Source organism: Rhipicephalus sanguineus, chromosome 11 (genome assembly GCF_013339695.2).
Source record: "Rhipicephalus sanguineus isolate Rsan-2018 chromosome 11, BIME_Rsan_1.4, whole genome shotgun sequence".
Taxonomy (NCBI): Eukaryota; Metazoa; Arthropoda; class Arachnida; order Ixodida; family Ixodidae; genus Rhipicephalus; species Rhipicephalus sanguineus.
The window spans coordinates 41,868,195-41,880,763 of NC_051186.1; the positions used below are offsets into that span (position 1 = coordinate 41,868,195).

The following is a 12,569-nucleotide window of genomic DNA, read 5'->3' on the forward strand; positions in this document are numbered from 1 at the left end:
ATGCCAATCTCGAAGGTTTAATTTAGGTGGGCTAATTTCGTACATATTGTACTGAACGTCGTAAAAACACGCACTTTTGTTGATTATTTACTACAATTTAATTTTAATTTGATTGAGAAGCTTGAAACGCTTTGTATATTGAAAGCCACGACGTGGTTACGAATCTACGTCTATCGAATGCAGCGCTAAATCAACCCGGTTCCCCGCCGTAAGTTGCACGGATTTTTGTGTGTGTTTTGCGTGTGTTGTTGTACGCACATAGTAAACTTTTAAAGAAAGACAGGTGCCAGCCGAGTTGTTCGCGGCAAAATCGGCCGAAGCAGCGTCACAAGCGTCATAGTTTCCGCGAGCAAAGGTCGCATTCAGTTGCCGTGCTGTGGTTTATTAACAGTCTATGAATGTAGCCAATGCACCGTGCTTCGCTGCATCGGCAGCAGCAGACGCCTGTGTAGTGTCTGTGTGTGTCACAACACCCCCCGCAACAACAGTTGGCTTCGACGCGGCGATACGCGGAGTCGCTTCTTGGTTTACACGTCGTCTCGAATAGCGTCCGCGAAATGATTCGCGAGGATGTCTTTCGCGCGACGTTGTAGTGGTTGTGTAGTCTCGTGAACGTGACGTTGGAGCGGAGCAACGCTCGCTGCGGAAGTGGAAAACCGTTGATCTCCGATATGGTCACGCTTCACTGCTGTTGGGCGAATGCTGCATGCGTGGGAGCTGCCGTCACCACCGTTTCCTGAGATATGGACGGACAGTCGGGTAAGAGACGCGGTCACGAAACACCGGTACATCGCACACCGAATCGCTCGACTAAATCACCAACTTGGTGCATTGCCGTTAGTTGCTGTAATCGGCGATGTTTGGAAAGTGGTTAAGGGTTGTCACTATCTGCTCCTGTTGAAACAGTTTCGTTGCTGTGATCGGCTGGTCTCTTCGCAAAGAGCTCGTTCCGCAGAATAATTGACATTTGGGCAACTTCGAATTGATTATGCATCTTGAAACGGGCGGCGCGAAAACGAGAGCACAAGATAGAAGGAATACACACAAAACAGCACTGTGTTACAGCTAACTTCGTTAGAAAGAATGCACACTATGTTAAAACGGTGGCCAAGTACCACATGTTCTTGCATCATTGGTAGCCAAAAACGTGTACCTGCAAAGATTACAACAGATTAAAACGGTGATCACATGTACACTTATTTACTATGTAATGAATCGATTCAGGAAAGAAATTTCATTGTCACGCAGTGCTATTGGAGGCACGCTTACTCATCGATTGCCTTTTTTGCTTATGTAGTACCTCAACAATCTCTCTAGTAGCCTGATTGTTATGCTTGTAAATACACATGGTATCATTCCACTCACTGTCACAGCCGAGAAGATGTGCGAAAGTGTTCAGAAGACCCGCTCATACAGAATCACCCGCTTTTGATGAACTTCGCAAACGTTCCCACTTAAAGAACTTGCGTTGAATAGGACTTGCTGGCATTCACACACTTCCGATGTGGTCAGGAGCCGGTGGCGACACAATTGTACCTAACATAAACATGTACGAAGCAGAGCGGACTATGCACGAGGCAAAGTTTCAAGGGTAGAGGCTCGGCCTATTGGAAATACATTACGGTTGACATACAGTGTGAGGACATGACGACAGAAGATGACACACTGCGCTATCTTACAACACAGTTTATTGTTGCATCCGTTTCATGTGCTTATATGCACGAGGGTGTATGCACAGAAGAATGAAAGAAAAAGGAAAAAGATGAAAGAAGGTGTGCATACAGCACGCATATCAAAAGATAAGTAGTATCACATTCAACAGGGACTATGTTGTGTCAACTATGTTGCAAGACACTGCAGTGTGTCTGTCGTATTCTTTCCCGTCATTGTTTCCTTGAGGTGTAAGTCCACTGTAAGGGTTTCATGTCGCATTGAGCAGCTTGCACAACATGTAGCACTGTGAGGCAGAACACCATAAAACGCACACTGCCAGGTTGTACGGTGGTGCCGATCATGGCATATTTTCAAGTTATCGGGAGGGAGTTTGGCTGTTCCGGCGAGCACGCATCGCTGCCACTTGCTTGCTTTCACCATCGCCCTCTTTTGTTTGCAGGAAAATTTGAGCATTTATTTTGCTTTAATGAAAAAAAAAAGAATTCAAAGTTTGGGCGTCAAGCTGTGGCGGCAGTTATGATTTTCAAAGCTGATAACACGACAGGGCAAAGTTTGGGCGTCAAGCTATGGCAGCAGTTATCATTTTCAAAGCTGATAACATGACAGGGCAAAATGCGGGCAAGCGTGAAAGCAAGTGGAGGCGATGCGCACTCAAAGGAACGGCCAAACCCTCTCATGATAACACGAAAATGTCACGATCGACGTCACTGTACAACGTTGCAGTGCGCTTGGCCATGCGCTCCCGCCGTGTAGCTCATACTGAGCGCGATTGTACGTGGTTGTACCATGGGCCCAGAAAAGCCCTTTGCGAAAGCCGCAAACAACGCAACGAAAGCGATTAACACAGGATGGCTCAAGCTAAGGCCGGTGAGAGGTGGGGGAGCATGGATACTCTGTTGGGAAAACGGGGGTGCTGCCCGGGGGGGGGGGGGGGGGGGGGCAGCACCTCCTCCTATTATCGGGGTGTTGCCCCTCCCGTGCCATTTCAATGCTGTCCCAGGAACCAATGTTTCAGATAGAGGACTGCTCTTAATACAATGAGTTGTTAATGTTGTCCTGACAACAAGCCTTCTTTACAGAAAATTGCGCCTTAGCCCAAAGAGACATCTCTTGTTTGAGTGTTCTTAATTGTTCTTCCTGTTCTTTTAAGCCTCTCCCTCATTTAAACCATAAGCGATTGAGAATTTGTAGCAGCTAGTAGAGTAGATAGTAGAGTCTGACCTTTGAATCCAGTAAGTGATGCGATTGCAACACAACTTCTGACGGCCTACACCGCTTTAGCGTGCTCGTCATCCTTCTGCATAACCTGGGGCACGATATGTACGTGTTCTATGCAAAAACCAATGCCTCCTCTAACTACTTGCCTGTGACATTGCTCTGTTTTCTATAGAGCCTCTCTATGGCCACACCTCCTGCCTCGTGTTGCGAGCAGGTGCCGTGGGAGAGTGCTTGCCACCGTACCACTTAGTCATGTGGCATTACGCTAACAGCTGCGAGAGCTGTGTGTGATTACAAGGGAACACTGCGAGAGGCACTGGCCACTATACCATCAGGAGGAGGGAATAGGAAAAGGAAAGGCAGCGCATTCACAGCACATGTTCCAGGCACTGTGTTATAGAAGGCGCTGGCAAGAACATTCGTCTTTGCCGCATGGAATTAGTCTAGGCTTACGTAAAGTCATAAACAAGAGACATATGGTCAAGCCTCGGCCAATTGCATGTGGCGTGGATGGATGTTTTACTACTGAACGCGTATCAGATCAAGCCCCTGAGCATTCACATGACCACGTTAGCATTATGAAACTGTAGTAGGCATCAGGAGAGAGAGAGAGAGAAAGAATAAACATCTTTCTTTGAGAACAGAGCTGAGAAGGGGTGTCCTTAGTCCGGGATGCCTTGAGCACAGGCCGCATCCTAGGCCCTCGCGACCAGCCTTAGCTGATCGTCAAGGTCAGAGCTGGCTAAGGTTCTCTCAGCTCGTTGGTGTGGTAAGGGCTGGGTGGTTTTAATGGGGATTCTCTGCAGCCTCCTACTATATGCCGAAGAGACCCGGGTTCTTCAAACGTTTTCCTCCCACCATCTTTGTTTCAGGATCGTCGAGGGGCAACGGCATAACGGTCACGTTCATGTCGCATCCATCCATATGGCTCGCCGGGCGCCTCCCGTCGGCCGTGTTGTGCGCCCTGGCCACTTTCGTGCTGACGTTCCTCGCCATTCGACAGAGCGATGAGTTCATCAAGCAGCAGGAGCAGGAGGAAGTGTTCAGGTGGCTCCACAACATCGGTTTTGGAGAGCGCAAGCAGTTCTTATATGACCGAGGTGAGGACTTACGAAAGAAGGGGAATTGTTCGAGGGGCTCGTTTCTTTGTCAGACACAAGCATTGAAACCCACATAACAGTGTTTGTTGTCGTATTTCAATTGGTAGAACATCTGACGCATAATTCGAAAGTTGTGGGTTTCGGATCTCACCGGCAGAATGGGTGCTTTTTTGTACACTTTAATTACTTTCAATTTAGGTCATAATCATTACACTACATTTAAAAACAACCAATAATGCCCCTTAGGATTTCTTTGTCGTAATTGTCTGTTGGTTTCATTCGAGGTGATGATGGATGCATGCAGCTGGTGAACAACGCTTCATAACGACGTAAGACGTGCAGGGGTGAATATTGTTCACTAAGGTGGCTGTTTGAACATGTTGGCAAGACATGATAGAAGCTAAAAGCGCGCTACACGAGGACAGAAAAGAGTTGAGACACACGAGCACTGTGTGTCTCAAGCCTCTTCTCTGTCCTTGTCTTGTGCACTATTAGCTTCTATCGTGCCAGTATAGTCAAAGTTCATTATGATCACATTGCATTTGAGTTTTTCTTTAATCATTCTATGCTGATATTGTTGAGAAACATTTTACGAAAGGAAAACATTTTTCATCCGCCCATCTTTTAGAACTACTAAGCTAAGAAAGACGTCCGTACAGATCACCTAGAAAGAAAACTTCTTGGTTCGTCCTGATCTGGAATTCAAACCTCAGACCAATGCCCTTCTGGATTTGCTACGTTGCTACTCTGTAGATAGTAGACATACGTTTGCAAGAAATGAAACATTGTATGTGTACTTCGTTGTACGTTCATTTTTTTGACGTTGTCCACTTTTGCGTGTTGAAGACAGTCAACTATTTTCATACAAATCCATATTTGTGTCACTGGTTTCTGTGTAAAAACTTTAATGCCCTAACAAATTTTTTCAGAGATTCTGATATCTGTGCTCAAACCAAGGTACGTTTTAGTCAGAAAAGACAAACTTTTATTTTCCAATGTGCATAGTGTTTGCATAGAAGCTAGAAACTGCTTGCACTTCTAATGGAAACCACCTAGTGTGACTCTCCTGCCGAGATGATGGAGGAGCGCTGGGTAGTATTATGAGTGGAGCTTATGTTTGTTCTTAAGTTGTAACAGACTGTAGTTCGCCATAGTGTAGGCACAATGGCACGAACATTGCTAGTAGTCACGCGAGACAGCGCTGGTGCTTTGTGTTGTCACGGTGCACAAGGTGACTCATATAATGATTGTTAATGGAGAGAGATAAGGCTTAAAAAAGCACCTGTGATAGCACTAGTGCTGTGTTATCTCATGTAATCTTTATTGTCGGGTCATTCCCCCACCATGACAAATTACGACGGCTTGCCAGCAAGCTAATGTAGCCACTGTTGTCTATCTCAAGTGGGAAAGAGCATGCGGTGATAGATGTCAGCTCAATTACAGACTCATAGCACGGACGGTGATTGCAAGCTTTTTCAATATAGGAATGAGTTGTCGATAAAACAGTGCCTGAGCAAGCAACATTCTTTGCAGTCTTATCTTCTGGTTTACCATTTATACTCTTCATATTATTCAAAGAAGCCTGTGCACCTTGAAGGGGCCATGACACCCAATTTTTGATCATAATCTTTGTTATGTGAATTAATCCTTGTGCATTTGCAAACAAGCCGGCGAAGTTTTAGTGCATTTGGTTGGCAACTTAACTGATAATTGAATGTTTTTTGTAAACATGCGAGTGGCCTGATGGTCAGATGACACTGGCGCACTCGCGAGCCGTGACGTAAGAAGCTGCTTGCTTTGCGAGCATATGCATTCCAGTGAACAATCTTGTTCCACGGTCAATTGCATGTGCAATTGAGCTAGCTCAGCTTTTTACAGCTTAGCATTGAAATTCAACTATTTGCAGCCGCTGCAACTTTGGTAAAAGATGACGGCTTTGCTCCATGCAGAACATGACGTCACACACGCCATGGCAAAATGGCGGTTGCCAGTGGTAGGCGAGGTCTGTAGCTGGCGACTTCTAGGGCTTACTTTGCACTGAAATATTTTTTTAAAATCCGTTTCTCGTGTATGTACAGGTACAAGAAACACTCTACTTCTATTTTTCGCTGAAAACCTTAATTTGTTGTGTGGTCGTGTCATGACCTGTTTAAAAAACCCCAGGTGGTCGAAATTCCCAGAGCCCTCCACTGCGGTGTCACTCATAATCATATCGTAATTTTTTTGGGATGTAAAACCTCAACAATTGTTATTATTCACATCTCTGATGTTTGTGACACACTTCATTAGTGATGACCTTAACTCTGTCACATACGCATTTTATGCCCTTTAGGCGACTGTTCTTTTTTAAACCAGGTTCACAGCAGCTCACCTTTTGTAATCTACCATTGCATTAGCTGTTCATTATGACTGGACTCGCCCTCTGTGGCCACGTCTGGCCCTTGTGCCACGAACATGACATCATCATCACCATAAACTTTTGTACGATTGGGGGCAGCGTCTTTCCTATATGCATGTATATTATGTAGCATCACAGTGCACTATATATGGGACAGATATTATAAGGTTGAATAGAGGTCTGTCTGTACAGTGCTAAACAATGTAACAGATAGATAGCATTGTATGTACTTATATCTCCCCTCCTTCTTATCTGATATCTCATAGGCAAGATAAGGCAGGTGTTTGTGTTTCTTTTGTTGATTGCTTTGACAAAGAAAAAAAATATAAAGCTTCTAATGGCTATGATTTGTCACCACATAGAATGAAGGTATTAGAACAGCTGGGAGCTCACTATCCACATATGTGTGAAACAGAGGGGCTCGACTAAAAAAATTGAGTGCAATTCGTTAACCTAACAAAAAGAAAAAGCGTAGTTTCAGTGAGTGTTGATGGCAATGTTTGAAGCGTACTTATTTATAGCTTGTTGACATTGGCAAAAGTCTGTACATCTAAAAAAAGTGTTTTCTTTTTCCACAAAGTTCACAGATGTCCACTTATTCAGTACATTGAACACAAAGATAGATATCCATGCAAATCAGTTACCTCGCACACTATAGGCCATTAAAAATCAACACCTGTTATGCTTCTTTCTACGTGGCCTCTGAGGTCGTCTTCAGCAGCTCGACGAAACACACAGTTAAACCCAAGGAATAACACCAGGGCACACGAAGGCTGACTTGCGAGTGCCACTAGCACCTGAGTCAAGGATTAGGGTCGACTTCAATTTTTTTTTCTTTTGCCCCCGGCTTGAAGCTGTAACATAATTACCAACTTAATTTACTCAAGGTGTTCAGTAAACTCCTGGGGCGAACCTTGTGCATATTCTAAACTTCAGATTTTGGTCACGGTAGTGATTTGTCTCGCGTGTCTTGCGCTCAATACTCAATCACTTTCGCCTTGGCTGTGGAGAAGGTTTAGTATGCAAAAAAAAGAGAGAGAGAGAGAGAAAGAAACAAGAACAATCATCGCCCAAGTACTCCGTACAGGTGGTTAACCAACGAATCTGAAACGTGCTGCCCCGATGTTTGTCGCGAGCTGGGATCTGTCGAAGCGTCTTCCGTTGTAGTTTTTGATTTCTCTGTCACCGTGCTTAAGAGATGCGCGGTTCAAACTTTGCGTTTATTGTCGTTAGCTTAAAGGATGTTAAGAGCACCCAAAGCGTTTTATGGGTAGCGATTCACGCTGCGGCGGGTATGAGGGGCTGACGAAACTGCAAGTGCGGGGGCCTTTCGAGGTAGCGTATGTTAGCATTACTTCTCCGTTTTAGTTTCTACGCTGCCGCGGAGCGCCACGTTTTCCACCTACTAGCCATATACATGACTATAAAGAGAAACAAAATTACACCATCTCCCGCTAAAGGGGACCATGAGGCGATGCGAAGCCGGAGCACTTGCACGATCGCGTTCCGTTGGCGTTTGTTGGGCATGCTACCGACCTCGCGTCGTGGAATGCGAAGAGGGACGCTACGCGCGTCGTATCTTCCATCTAGCCTGGCCGTTAATTCTCACAGGGCGAGCGGGGAACGCGGTCGACAGGCGGGCGAGAGGGGGGCAGCGTAGGAGAGGAGAGAGAAGGGGAGGGGACGCGCATGCGCTCGAGCTCATCGCGGCGTTGCGCAGGAGAGAATTTCGGCATGTCTGCCAACACCCTCTAGGTTTAGCCCGCGTTTCAGAGGATGAGTGGAAAGGGGGAGGGGAGAGGGGTGTGGGAGAGGGGAAGGGGAGAGGGAAAGTGGAGAGGGTGTGCGCATGCGCAGTAAGGGTGGTCACGCCGCACACCACCACCGGATTGAGCTCCGCCTTAAGATACTTCGCATCTAAAAATGACGTAGCCATACCTAACCACTCTGGGGTGCATAATAAAGAGCCCCTAAAGCACCCAGAGGTAGAAATTTAGTTGTGGTGTTGCAGTTGCGCACTGGCCTTCAACAAACACGTAGCCGCGAGAATTTTTCGAAACGGTGCCGTAATAGCGGAGTTATACGCGCGTTTGATGATCCAAAAGAGGCCCTCGCTCGTTTCGCCCTTTCCTTCGCTATGCTCCGTTCGTCGGCTCGTCTCTACCGACGCAGCTCGCACTGACGGACAGGGGCCAGGAGCTGCTGGGGACATGGGTTCCGTAACTAGGGAACTACCCCGTCTGGTGCCTGCGTGCACCAGTTCGGGCTCAATAAAAGTTGACGCATCATCTCCTTCTGGCCGAGTGCTTCACCTCGCCGCGCGAGGAGGAAGAGCGGCGAACGGGCGTCAAATCAGGTTCTTTTTGTGGATGACATGACCCGACGCGAATGTTGACGTCACGGCCAACGCTGGGGATTACCGAAAGGCCCGGAGAGGAGAAGGGATTGTATCTTGGAATCCGGGGCGCGCCCGCGGCTCGTATCGCTGCTGCGTTTGGCATTGTTGATCGTGGGAGCATTCTGAACTCGATGCGTACTTTTACTTGAAATTAAAAAAATTATCCGAGGTGGTTTAGGGGCCCTGTAAATATCAAAAGATCGCTGGTGATGAAAAGAGCGGAGAGAGAATAGGTAGATTCATTTCTTTGGAGTCCTAATGGACGATGCAAAAAAAAAAAAAAAATGGGATCGCGATTATGTACACAGCGCCGGGGTCTGCCGCAGTTTCGCATTCACGCCCGCATACGTAGAGAACGAACGGGCGGCTTATTTCCGGTCGTTAAGTAAAAGGACGTGAGCACCGCGAAATTTTTTTCTTTCTTTCTTTCTTTCTTTGAAACGAATGAAAGAATGCTTCCAGTGACGACGGGCTTTGCTCCCTACTACCGTCAAAAGAGAGGTCGATGTGCTTCGAAGACCTTTTCACTCATTTTGCTTTTTGTGCCTGCGCGCCACATTAAGCCACATTATATTATTATACGCCCCCTCAGCCGCCATCTTTCATACTCTCAACTCTTTGTACCCTCCCCCTCCCGATGAAGATCATTCAGCTGAATTCGTCTACGTCTTTATTTTCGTTTTTTTTTCTTTCGTTATTTTTTTTCGTGCCAGAGTGGCCCATGGCAGATTTTGCGCGCCGCCTCATTGACATTCGGGAAGCGTTCCCGCGGGCAGGTGGCGGGAGGTCAACAGAAAACTCGCCGCAAAGTCAACAAGCTCAAGTCTTTTATTTTTGTTTTTATTTTTGTCTCGAATAAGTTTGCAGAAGGCAGCCCGAAGTCAACGAAATCTCGGCGATAATCTTTTTCGCAGGATAAATGCTGCGCGGACAACAGAAAGTTGCACGCCTATTCAGAAAGTAGTGATGAGTTTAACCAGATGCAGCCAAGGAAAGCCTCGGGGACATTAATTGTTGTCTTTAACTGTACTGTAGCAGTTATGACTAAATTGAAGCGAATTAAAGAGGACGAAAAACCACCCTTTCCGTCGGTGGGATCCGAACCCACAACCTTCGAATTGCGTAGTTCGTGCGTAAGTTAAAGAGAGCAATTAGTGTACCTATAGGCTTTCCTTGGCGTAATCGTCTGTCAGATTCATTTGATTGGCATCCTAGAAAGAAACGAACCGCCCGAAAAAAATCCAGTTCTTTCGTCCTCAGCAGGTTGTTGTTCGTTTGCTGGAGTCACGCGTTGTGCCCGCTGTGGCATAGATTAACACACAAGGTGACGCGCCGCTAAGCTCAAGGAGGTCCCGTGTTCGATTCCCGCGGCAACGGCGGCTGCCGCATTTGGATGGATGCGATATGAAAGAACACCCGTGTGCTTACTTATATTTAGGCGCACATCAGAGAAGCCCCTGCAGGTGGTCAAAATTAATCTCGAGTCCCTCACTACGGCGGGCCTCATAATTATATCGTGATCTTGGCACGAAAAACGCCGGAAATTAATGATTATTAATATCAAACACAGAAAGAGAGGGTCTGTATAAGGAACATAATCGTTACTGTTCACACACAGCGCAGGATGACTTGTACTGATACTTTCGATGGAGGCGAAATGCTAGAGGTCCGCGTATACTGTGCGGTCTCAAGGCACGTTAAGGAACACCAGATGGTCGGAATTTCCGGAGTCCTCCACTACGGCGTCTGTAATAATCATATGATGGTTTTCTCACGTGAAACCACAATTATTATTATTATTATTATTATTATTATTATTATTATTATTATTATTATTATTATTATTATTATTATTGTTGTTGTTATTATATGCATCGATACGCATTGACGACTGACCATTGTCAGAAGAAAAACCCACTGGAATACCAACCTTACCAGTCGTCTCGGCGGAATGCTATTAATGCGTCGTCGCGGCACTCGCGGCCACCACATCTGTTGGAGATAATATTGACGGGCATAGGCGTGCGCAGGGCCCCCTTCAGAGGGGGGGGGGGGGGCGAAGCTTCGTCGCGGCGCCCCCCCCCCCCCCTATTAAGTCAATGTATGGGGCAGACTCTTTGCCCAACTCTTCTTATGTGACAAGGTCGCCCCCCCCCCCTCCCCTCTGCGCACGCCTATGTCGACGGGCGTACGACGTTAATAATAATTCTCGGGGTTTAACGTATCAAAACCACAATATGATTACGAGGCGCGCCGTAGCGGAGGGCTCCCGAAATTTCGACCACCTGGGGTTCTTTAACGTGCAGCTAAATCTAAGCACACGTGACTCTATAGCTTTTTGCCTCCATCCACGACCGGGATTCGATCCCGCGACCTTCTGGTCATCAGTCGAGCACCATAACCACTAGACCGCTGTGGCGTGTGGCCGTATGACTTTGGCAACACAGAATAACTGGTTCCAGTCGGTTACGGATCAAAATAGTTATTCTGTGCTGCCAAAGCCATACGGTTACGAATGAGTCTTGGTGCGACAGGTAGTCGCGTCAAAGAGTGTTTGTCCCACTTCACCTGCGCCCGTGCGCTCCCAACAAAAGCTATCGATCGCATTTTGGAAGTCTCGTTTATTTTTGTTTGTTTTTTTTTTCGCTCACGTATTACGTCTTTCCTCGAAGAACCAATAGAGTACGGATAAAAAAAAAGCAAGAGCAAAGCCACGCGAAGACATTAAAAAGTCGTGTAGAAGTCGGCGTTTCTATATGGTAAGCGCGGCTGCCTCGCGTTTTGTTCGAATCCGACAGTGTTTTGTACATATACACTAGAACCCTTCGATCATTCGTTTTTTGTGTGGTCGGTGTCGTTTTGGGTGGGAGTGGTGTACTCCTGAAAAAAAAAAAAAGAAAAGGAAAAAGAAACGAACAAGCCAGTTCCAGACTTCTTCGCTCGCCCCCCCCCCCCCCTCTCTTTTTTTCCTCCTTTTGTTCAGCGGTCAGATTGCACGTTTTGCGCTCGTACTTGTAGAATTCGACTCTTTCTTCGTGAATTCGATTTTAGTCTATGCCGATATATATATATATATATATATATATATATATATATATATATTCTCTTGGTTCATTGCTGTCCATGTAGCGGTGAAGCTCTGTCTCTCTCCCTTTCTTTCCTTGTTTCTCTCTCTCTCTCATTTTCTTTATTTTTCTCCTTCTCTCCTTCTTTCTTTTCGTCAATTCCATATCTACGATACAAACGCCCCTCCATTCGACTGTTCGTGCGGGCTCTCACGGCGTTCGGCTTTTTTCCAAACCGCGGCGTATGCCTCCCCGGGCGCCACGTCCCGACCCCGCCCACTTCAAAAGAAACCCCGACGTTGTTAATCTTTCTTTCCTTTTGTCTCTCTCTCTCTCTCTCTTCTTCTTCCCCCCTTTTTTTTTCTTGGAGCCTCGTTTCCCGCGTCTGCTTCCCCCACCCTATTTCTCAAAAATATTTCTCGAGCTTGTGACAGATTTAATTCATCTTGCGTGAATTAGTTTACGTATTTTTAAAGCATTCCCCCCTCTCCCCTCACCCAACGCACACACACCACATTATAGCCAATAGAATTTTTAAGCAGGACAACCTCTATGTCTCTCACATCTTGTTTTGTTTTTCTTTCTTTCCCTCTCTCTCTTCAACTCGAAAAAGAAAGAGCTAGGCAGGGTAACAGAAACTAAAGCGGGGGTTAGACGGGCGTGACATTTACTGTGCGTCATTAAAAATGAGAGAACAAAAGTCTAAAACACATCAA

The 12,569-nt window shown here is 46.3% G+C and overlaps 2 protein-coding genes across 2 annotated transcripts in view; both read left to right on the forward strand.

The window, feature by feature from the left end:
* The first annotated feature begins 214 nt into the window (after window positions 1-214).
* LOC119374981 (uncharacterized) overlaps window positions 215-12,569 on the forward strand; it is a 19,135-nt gene continuing 6,780 nt past the window's right edge. Inside the window, exons 1-2 of the mRNA XM_037645178.1 lie at window positions 215-759; window positions 3,765-3,992. Coding sequence (XP_037501106.1) covers window positions 744-759; window positions 3,765-3,992 — 244 coding nt within the window. The 5' untranslated portion in view covers window positions 215-743. The remainder of the gene's footprint in view (window positions 760-3,764; window positions 3,993-12,569) is intronic.
* The window catches only part of LOC119375562 (arginine-hydroxylase NDUFAF5, mitochondrial), a 129,716-nt gene continuing 124,655 nt past the window's right edge, over window positions 7,509-12,569 (forward strand). The window contains exon 1 of the mRNA XM_037645768.2: window positions 7,509-7,518. The gene's annotated coding sequence lies outside the window, so the exon portion shown is untranslated. The remainder of the gene's footprint in view (window positions 7,519-12,569) is intronic.